Source organism: Notamacropus eugenii, chromosome 1 (genome assembly GCF_028372415.1).
Source record: "Notamacropus eugenii isolate mMacEug1 chromosome 1, mMacEug1.pri_v2, whole genome shotgun sequence".
In the NCBI taxonomy this organism is placed as follows: domain Eukaryota; kingdom Metazoa; phylum Chordata; class Mammalia; order Diprotodontia; family Macropodidae; genus Notamacropus; species Notamacropus eugenii.
This window is the reverse complement of record NC_092872.1, coordinates 611,852,836-611,863,165: the sequence shown is the minus strand read 5'-3', so window position 1 is coordinate 611,863,165 and position 10,330 is coordinate 611,852,836. Positions and strand designations below refer to the sequence as shown.

At 44.8% G+C, this 10,330-nt stretch overlaps 1 protein-coding gene across 2 annotated transcripts in view; it reads right to left on the bottom strand.

The window, feature by feature from the left end:
* Positions 1-3,759: 3,759 nt before the first annotated feature.
* PEBP4 (phosphatidylethanolamine binding protein 4) overlaps positions 3,760-10,330 on the bottom strand; it is a 270,792-nt gene continuing 264,221 nt past the window's right edge. For both annotated transcript variants that reach the window (XM_072634870.1, XM_072634868.1), the window contains exon 7: positions 3,760-4,082. In XM_072634870.1, the coding sequence (XP_072490971.1) occupies positions 3,988-4,082 (95 nt within the window). In that variant the 3' untranslated portion in view covers positions 3,760-3,987. The remainder of the gene's footprint in view (positions 4,083-10,330) is intronic.

Genomic DNA, 10,330 nt, shown 5'->3' with positions numbered 1-10,330 from the left:
TCACCAGTCTCCCTCCCCCACCCCATGCTTATTATGCCTTAATGGGCCATGGGAACTCAGTAAGGAACTCTGACCCAGTTACTAGCCCTGAGGACTTCTGACCACTAAATTTGGGGAGGAGGGTGTCCCGTGTGTGTGTGTGTGTGTGTGTGTGTGTGTGTGTGTGTGTGTGTGTGTGTGTATGTAAGAGACAAAGACAGACGAGAGAGAGAGACCTCGCCTGCTCGCGCCTCCAGGTGTGTAAATGGGAAAGTTAATTAGTGACTGTTTGAGATGCCAGGATGAAAGGTGCCGGTGGGGACTAGGTAATTTCAGGTAATATCAGGACAGCCTCTTCCAAGGTGGGCCCGGAGCCAACCCCTACTCATCCTGGGAAGGGAAAGGATGGGGAAACAACCCCTCACCCCACTCCTGAATTGAGGATCATACCCCCAGAGGGGCTGGGGGAAGGGAGAATTCTGAGCTAAGGGTCTTTGTTTTTATAGGGAGTTGCTCGTTAGTTGCTAAGGAACTGTAGATCTTCGTAGATCCAAGTCTCCATTGCCTCATCTGACTTGGGGAGTGGGATGCCGGGTAGAATCCATTGAAGCTGGGGGAGTCCATCTAGAGCCCTCCAATCTCTCTGCCCCAATCCCATGACTTGATCTCCTGGAGGTCTCTGCCCCTTTCTGCTATACTAACCCGGAGTCAAAGGATTTACAGCTGGAAAGGACTTTAGAGAGATCCAATCCTTCTGCTTTAATATGAGAAAACTGAGTCTTCCTTCAAGGCTCAGTTCAAGTGCTTTTTCCTCCATGAAATTTTCTCTGATCTCCCCGCCCCCCCCCCCCCAATGATTAGTGCTCCCTCCTTCACAAACTTTCCATGTACCATGCTTATTTTCAAAGAGTCTCCCTTTTTCTACCCCCACCCCTCTCCCTCGCCCCCAGTAGATTATTAACTTTGAGGACAAGGACAGTTTTGTTTTTTGTATCTTCAGTGCCTTGAGCAGTTGTTGCCCATAATAGGTATGCTTTAATTGTCTAATTGAATCAAATTTCAGAGAGATGAATAGACTTGTCCAAAGTCACAAGCGAGAAAAAACCAGAGCAGGGGTTTGAACCCATTTCTCAGAATCCAAATTCTGTGCTATTTCCAAATTATCAGCAGCTTCTTGGGCCCATCCCTAGTCCTTATCCTCTTCAGTCCTGCTTGGGCAGGCTGACATACAACACACACACACACACACACACACACACACACATTTGAACAGACCCCACCCCAAAGGGCAAGGAAAAACAGGTGTGGTGCTGACAGATCATTGGAAATTCAGAGGAACCCTAGTATGCATACCAAGCCTTCTTTGCTCTGTACCTGGAGTCATCTTTGTTTTTACGTGGAAGTTTTCCAAAGTGACTTGTTTTTCTCCCTCTCCCTCCCCCCGTCTCCCTCTCTCTCTCCGTCTCTCTTTCTTTCTCTCTGTCTCTTTCTTCCTCTCCCTCTCCCTCTCCCTGTCCCTCTCTCTCTCTCTCTCTCTCTCTCTCTCTCTCTCTCTCACACACACACACACACGCGCACACACACACACACACACACACTTTGTCTCCATCCTCCCAAACAGCAGTCATTTCAAAGCAAAGGTTCTTCTCTGGGAATGATCAGCAAGGAGGAGCTAAGAGAATCTGGCCAGAGGACAGGATCGTGCCAGGGAGACAGAGATGGGGAGGGCTGTCTTCGGGGCAGTCCCTGCCATTGTCACAACGAAGCACCTCGGAGTAGCATGGAGCAAGGAGGGGAGATGCAGAAGACTTGGCATAGCTCCTACTATCCATTTCCCCCAGTGTCTGACTCATACTGTCTGGGGTGTGAGTGGAGGGCGCTGGGTTTGCTTTGAGTAGTCAGGAGGGTGCAAGTATGTTTCCCTGTAGATGGTTCAGTTTCAGATCCCAACTGGTCATCATCCCCTTATCCCTGGTACTCGAGTGGTAATTTTTCTATATTTCTTTTCAATAGGCCTGTTAATTGGGGATCCCAAAGCAATTTGTAGCTTCCCTCTTCTTACTCCCAGTAAGAGAAAGATAGGGGGAAAGTATTAGTAGGAAAGCTGAGGCTGAGGTGAAATTTTCCAAAGATATCTACAGTAGTCCAGGTTGGTCATCTTTCTCCCTGGGGCCACCCAGAAAGGTGTGGCTTAGCCAGTCACAGAATACGCAGCATAGATCAATGTCTCATATTATTAATATTTTTTTCTTTGAGAATGGAGTGGAAAACAGGGTCAGGAGCTTTCTTCTAAAACTGCTCCAAAACTCCGGAATACAAGAGAGAATGAGGGGGGTGGGGGAACCAATGAAAAAAAAGCAAAGAAAATCAACAATTTCCTGAAAGGATAAACATCCGATCCACCCCACCCCCAAATAAACACCCTCACCACAAAGAAGGAAGAACACCAGAGGGAAATCTGTCTGTGTCTGGATTTGGTGCAGCCCTAGGAAGTTTTAGCCTCTCATTTCTCCTGGCACTAACCCAAGCAGCCAATGACACCCTGGTGCTGGGGTGAGTGGAGAGGAGCGGGGAAGAGGGTGATGTGTAGGGAGATGTTGACACACTAAAACAGTCCCCATTGTGGCTGCCTTCCATGACATTGTAAACGGTCACTTCCTTTTGCTTTTTTTAACTCAGATTGCGGGCGGGCGGGTGCTGTGGAACCCGATGTTACCACCCGTATTTCCTCTTGGCCCCCGAGGTTGGTCTCAAATGTAGTAATCATACAGGGACTCAGAAGAGAGTCTCCGAGTCGGTCCAGTTCTGGGATGCCTGTCCTTCGAAGGCCCTGGGGGATGTTTTTTAGGTTTGTTCAGGGAATTTCAGCCTGGCGAGAGAAGGGGCGGGGGGGTGCTGAAGGAGGAGTGGCTAGAGCTCAGCTAAAGTGGGGTGTGGTGAGAAGGTGATAGTCCTGAGTTCTGCCGCAGTACTTTTCATCAGATGATCTCAAAGCACTGTGCACTCAAGAGTAATTAACATCCGCCATAAGACTGGGTCAAGGTGGGGATGGGGTGTCGATGGGGACTATTAACTTTTGGAGGAAAAATGGGACAAGAATGAAGAGCTGGGAGCTGGAGCGGGGAGGGCTGGTGGGAGACCAGAAAGGTGCAGAGGGAGAGAACTGACTTTTTTTTTCTTTCTATATTATGAGTCAGACTCTGTGGGGTAAGCTAAGCCTCAGGGACTCAGAGGGAAAAGCCTCTGGAGGAATGTCAAGTGGAAGGGTAGGATGTGACTGTTTAATTAGGTAAGTGAAACCCCGAACCGTGCCCAAACTGAGCCATCTACTTCAGGAGTTCTTAACCTGGGGGTCCTCGAATCCCTAAAGTGTTCTTGGACAAATTTCAAGAGGAAGGGGAAAAAAATCTTCGTTTTCAGGAATCTCTAACTGAAATTTAGCATTACCTTTAATTCTCTTGAGATGTGGTTCTGAGAAGGGGTTACAAAGACTTCCCCATATTGCCAGTGGGATCTAGAACACAAGAACCTCTGATTTAATTGAACCCCCTCATATTAAAGGTAATAAAGCTGAGGTTCAAAAGAAGTTGAGTGACTTGCTCAAGGTCTCCAATCAAGTTAACTATAAAGCCAGAATTAGAATCTAGATTTCCTGCTCCCCAGCTTAGCACTCCTTACTCCCCTACCTTTCAGAGAACTTCCAAGTTTGTCTTCTCTCATTGATTTTCTTTTCCCTGCTGATTTTGAGAAAAAGAATGAGCAGAAGCCAACAGATCAAACTAGATGACAATTGAGCATGTTATTTTTATTTTTTTGTGGAGTGCAAAAAGGATTCCAAAGCCAGAGGCCATGGCCTGAAGTTCTTCTCCAAGTTTAAATGACCTCGAAGGGGGAAAGGATGGTTGGGCAAAGAGCTGGTACCTTTGACATAGAGCTTGGGAAGGAGCAGCCCAAGCCTGGCTCTGTCCCTGGTCATTCGACACTTTCTCCAGGCACTTGTAGGTCTAGCTAAAAGTCCAGATAATTTTGGGTGAGGAACTGGTTGGCAGCCACAGGAGAGCCCAGGTGGAAATGCTTTATGAAGTCACTAATGGACCAGGAACCTGAAATGAACAGTAAAAGGAGAGTGAGGGAGGGATGTTCAAGGTTTCTCTCTCACCATTAGATAGAAGGGTAACCATCAGGTACTCAATTGGGTATGTGAGGAAAGACTAATTATTTAATTATTTTCTTTCAAAGTTCCCCTCTCACTGTGTGTGTGTATGGGGGGGGCAGGAAGGGTAGAGATGATGGAGGTGGAGGAGGGCTAGTCCTACTGTGGAATCCTGTACAGTCTCTATCCACTGTATTCCCCCATTCCCTCACTCTTGATAGATCCAATTTTATTGGGTAAAATTCTGAGAGTATTTGGGGCCTAGAACCCTTGTAAACTGAAAGGAATTCAAGGTTATCTATGAACCCGCTGGATCCTGGAACCTAAACTTGATGTTTTCCTTTCTCTATACCTGGCCACTCTTGCTGCTGGATCTGAGAAAGGCAGGAAGCATCTGTAGACCCCTTCAAATATCTGTCTTTACTTCTACTCTTCCAACTTCCCTCTCACAAAGAAAAACAAACAAACAAACCCACCACCAACCAACAAACCCACACAAAATGTAACATTTGCTGGTGGGGCAGATAGGGCAGGGTAGTTCATGGCCAACAGCAAGGCTGAGATGTAAAAGACAACCTTTGGTGGGGATGGGAGAAGTAGTGCTGAGGGTTGAGAAGTGTAGGTTGGGAAGTTCCAATCCTGGTGCCTGTTCCAGGAAACTGAGGCAGAGCTGGGATCCAAGGGAAGAGTCCTAGAGAACAAAGACTTTTTTTTTTCCTTTTTGCTGTTGTTGGGTTAGGACTGGGGGAGAGGGAGTTATCAGGATAAATAAGGAGGGGCTGGGGGAAAGACAGAACGGGCAAAACCTGACCTATGAAGGGAAGTGTTGATGTCCTCAACATCAGCCCTGTTGTCTCTTGGAGAAAATACAAACCCCACAGTCTGGTATTTAGAGTGCTCCCCCAAACTGGTTCCCATTTACCTTTCTAGGTAAGCTCTTTGCTCTGGGACATCTGGCCTCCTAGCTTTTCCCTGTACCTGCCTCTGTCTTTTGTACAAGTCAGCCTTTCAGTCTGGTGGGTGCTCCTCTCCCCTCAGGTTCCTACAGTCCAAGCCCCGCTCCTATATCAGACCTTTCCTGATCCCCCAATCATTAGCATTCTCTCTTGAAATCACTTTGTACATACTTTATCTTGTGTATTGCTGTATCCACCCATTGGGATATGAGCAGGGACTGTTATATTTTTGTCCTTGTAGCTCAGAACACAGTGGCTTGTATGCAGGAAGCCCTTAATCCATATTTGTTGAAATGAATTTAAATAAATGAAATTCCTCACTCAGGACCTTGCAGCTTAAAAGAGGCCTTTGGGGGTAGGGCAATGCTTAACCCAAGGAATGGATTTCTAATTGTGGAATTTCAGGCATCTGCTGCTCGAGATTTTTGAGGGGGAGGGATGAGGCAGGGCTTCTGAGAGCCCCTCAAATCACAGCATTCTCAAAAAAAGAATTATCTCCCCATGATTGGGAGAAGAAACAGAAAGGATGTTGGAGGATCTGCTATTCCCATCCAAATGGTCCACCTAAGGCATTTATGGTTCTCATCTCCCCTGGATACTGACAGATTCACCTATCTGCAACTTGGGGCCACAGCACTTGCCCCAGCCAGCCTCTCAGGGAGTGCCCAGGGCTAATCTCCTGGAGAGGCAATGTTGTATATGGCAGAGAACTCAAGATTTGGAGACCGGAGCAATGTGGGTGCAAATCCTGGCTGCAATGCTTAAACAGCTTTGGGAGTTTGGGAGAGTCATTTAAAGTCTCGCTTTTTTCATCTGTAACATGGGGGTGAGAATATGTGCCTGATATGCCACACAGGTTATTGTGAATACAGTGTTCCTTAAAATAAGTGAATAAAATAATAATATTTTGTTTTTATTTTTAAAGATAAAAAAAATAAAATAAGAGCTAAGTGGTACTGAAGTCAGGAGGACCTGAGTTCATAATTCCATCTCAGACACTAGCTGTGTGACCCTGGGCACATCATTTAACCCCCATGGCCTCCAGAATAAGAAAAGAAAATAAGTGAATGGATGAAAAGCTTTTGTTATGTGCAAAACACTGTGCTAATGGATGGAGATACAAAGAGAAGAAGGGAGATAGCTTGCTCTTCAGGAGTTCATACTTAGATGTTTTCTGGCTAGTGTTCCCCAGAACCATGGCACTCCAGCAGTGTAATCATCCTGGAGGCAGTATTGGTCCTGGGCAAAATTGTAGAGTCAGTAGTCAAAGGACTTTATCTTTGGTGACTTCCTAGTTCTGCCTTTCCCTCTAACCTGCCCCATACCCTCCCAGCTTAGTGCTTGGTTTCTCTCTCTTTTTTATCTTTAAATTATTAGGTACATTCATTCCCACTAGAGTCTTAGCATTTTGGGGTGTTATGCTTCCTGGGGACATTTGTATTGTAAGTGAGGCTCTTGGGGAGGGAGAGGGAAAAGCTCAATTCAAAGGAATGCATTCCTCATGGAGTAATTTCAGGCTTCAATGGGATATATATGTGTGTGTATACATATATATTTATATATTTTATATACATACACATACACACATAAAATATATATGTAACATACATATAATGTATACACACATACATATATGTGTATATATTAGGGTCCTTCCAATTATAATGTTCCAATGTTTGCTCTGCTTTTGGGTCAAATCAAGTCAACAAGCATTAACTAAGCGCTTAATATGTGCCAGTCACTAAATTAAGTACTGGACATAAAAATAAAAAGCAGAAATGAAGCTGGTCCCTGCCTGGAAGGAACTTTCATTCGAATAGGGGAAATGGAGCTTAAAAGGGGGAGGGGGAGGTACCTACTCCCAGGGTCAGGGTGATGATGCCCTAAATATGAAGGATGGTTGGCCCGGGCTTTCCTCAAAATAGAGGTTCCTGGAAGAGCTCATTAAAGGGAGAAGGAGCCTTCAGGGGCAGAGAAAGGAGGCAACTGAGACAAAGAGAATGGGTAAAAGTCCAGAGAATGGGTAAAATGTGGTCTTTTGGGGGTTGGGACAAGAATAACAATTAAAGAGATTTTTTTTTACTCAAGTTTTGCTCTTTCGAACTGCCAAGGGATGGAGCAGCCCACAGAATAGAGAAGCACTTAGGAAGGAGGCAGACTGGCTTTGATTAGTGATCTTTCTCCCCCAACTACTCTTGTGTAGGCTCTTTACCTAGTTAACACAGAAGCATGGACTGTGCTGTTAGAGGTCATTTAGTCCAACCCATACCGGGGCAGGCATTTGTTCTATAACATCCAGGACAGGTATGCTACAAATTCTACCCATTACTCCTTACTCTGCCCTCTGTGGCAAAGAAGAATAAATTGATTTCCTCTTTCACAAGACAGCCCTTCAAACCATAGCATTATAGATGTAGAGCTAGAAAGGACCACAGTGGTCATCTAGTCCAAGCCTCTCATTTGACAGATGAAGCCCAATGAAGAAAAATGACTTGATCATTTCTGGCAAAATTCTAGAATGTGTTAAAGGAATATTTTATCAAAGCAAAGTGGAAAGTGTTAATCAGCAAAAGCTAGCATGAGCTGGTCCTTCCAAGTTAACTTCACTTCCTTTTTTTTAAAGGGTTGGAAACTGGTAGACGAGGAGAAAGAGATAGACATATTATATCTGTATTTTGGCAAAACTGAGATAAACTTCATGTCGTCTTTGTGGAGATGATAAAGATATGGGAGCTACATTGGTGTTAAACTCAAATAAAAATGGAAAGGGGAGATGAGAAGTAGAGGGGAGGGACACTAATAGATACACAAGGATCCCTGCTGGCTGCATATAGACAGTTTGAAAATGTAATGTTACCTATACTTTATGGCATTTTAATTTGTCAACATTTCCCAATTACATTTTTATCCAGTTCCCACTTCACTCAGGACCATCAGGGGCCAGGTGTATGACACTTCTGGGTTAGATTAGATAGATTCAGAACCAATTGAAGGACTAAATGTAAAGAATGGTGATAAATAAATAGATTCCAACCTAATGAAGTGTCTCAGGAATCTAGGCTTGACTCTCTTCTGTTAGACAGTTTTCTCTTGAATGAGGGTGCAGACAGCATGCTCTATTAAATTTGTAGATGACCCAAAGCAGGAAGAGACAGTTAACATATTTACCCACAGAATCAGGAAGCAAAGAGACCATGTCAGGCTAGAGTGAAGGGAGACATCCAATGGAAGGAGGTATAATGGAGCTGAGTTTGAAAAATCAACTAAGTACAAAGTCACTGAGTCTTGACTAGGTAAATGTTGGTCATGTGAAAAAGTTCTGAGGATTTTAGTAGACCACAAGTTCAGTATGAGTCATCAGTGTGACGTGACAGCTAAAAAAAGCTAATTAGACTGAATTAATGGGGAAGTGTCCACTAGGGAAGGCAGTAACAGTCCTGTGTGTGCTGCTCTGGTGAGATGAAATCTACAATCTAGAAGATGGTGTTTGGTTCTAGGCAGCTCATTTTCAGAAGGAAATTAAATTGGAGAACATAGAATTGGGGAACCAGGATGGTCAGAGGTCTCCAAACCATGCCACATAAGGAGCTCCTGAAGAAACCAGGGATATTTTTGCCTGAAGAAGTTTATACTTAAGGGGTACATGGCCAGAAAACCAGAATCTTCTTTAAAAAATGGATATTAAAATATTTGGGGTCAAGTGTCATTAAATTTTGAGTAGCACACCAAATCTTCTCTCTTGTTCGTCTTGCTGAACAATTACTTCAAAGTCTCCAATAAAAGAACTTTTGTGAACAGTTATCATGGCTTCCTGTGTCCTCAGACCTCCAGTGGGCTGGGGTGGTAGAAGAAGTATTAGATTTTGAAGTTCAAGGATCTGGGGTCAAATCCCGGTTACACCCAATTGTGTAGGTGGTACACAGGTAGGTAGAAGTCTAGGGGAGGCAGCGAGGTGGTGAACTGAATAGAGCACCAGCCCTGGAATCAGGAGTACCTGAGTTCAAATCCAGGCCTCAAACAATGTGACAAAAATTGTTACATGTAGGACCTTCACTTAACCCCAATAGCTTTGCCTTTCCCCCTCCAAAAAAAGAAAGAACATTTTCAGACAGCTTATGCCACCTCTCTGTCTGAGGCTCAGCTCATCTCCCAGTCTTTTTGTTTGATTTGTTTTTTTTAGTAGCCTGGTTGGCATGACTCCACGAGGGCCTAATGTCCTAAACTCCTTGAGGGTGAGTGGAAGCTCTCTTACCACTCACTTCCTAACATCTGGTGTATCAATCCCTTGCTAAGCCTTTTTTGTTACTCTCCCACTTTGAAGATCATTCTTTTTGGAAGAGAAAACAGAAGCAAAATGAGTTAATTAGTCCCTCCCTTCCCCCACTTCAGCCCATTATCATCATGCTCTCATCTCAAGTGTGTCTATGTGGTCTTTCCTCTTCCTCTTTCAGTCGGATGCAACTCGGTAAGCATTTATTGAGTACCTACTATATGGAAAGAGAATGTATGTTTATATAGTGCCAACTACGTGCCAGCTGTTGTGCTAAGTGCTTTACAAATGTTGCCTCATGTGATCCTTACAAAGGTCTGGGACAAAGGTGCTATTACAATCCTCATTTTACAGTTGAGGCAGACAGATTCAGTAACTTGCCCAGGGTCACTAGCTAGTGTCACTAGCAGGATTTGAGCCTAGGTCTCTCCTGGTTACAAGGCACCAGGGTTCTTTTCACTGGAAAAGATGCTGCTTACCAGAATTTGAATGTAACCCCAAACTGATTCTTTTTTCTTCCAAATTCACCAGGAATTGAATTGTTACACTATGTTCCAGGGAAAGTGAGAGAGGTGAGGAAGGATAGGGTGACATGGCCTCTGTGGGACAGACGGTGGGCCTGTGAAGCTGGAAGGAGGTGATGGCAAAAAGAAATCCCCTCCACCCCTGGGAGCTTCTTTCCTTCCGTGTCTCTGGGGGCACCTCAAGGTCTTGCGGGTCTAATAGATGCCCAACTGCTCCCATCCTACTCCAGCCATATCTGTCTCCAGCAATGTGGGTTTTAGTTTTCTTTGGAAGATATTTAAAACTGGGCACTGTCTTCAAGCCTACTCTTGGAAGCAGATCAGCCCAGCTTCAGCTTTCATACCCCAGTCACCTCTCTGACTCTATTGTGATGCTTTTTCCCCTCTCTCTCTGTCTGTCTTCTCTCTTTTTCTTCCTGTTGCACCCTTCCGTCCCTCTGAAAGGTCT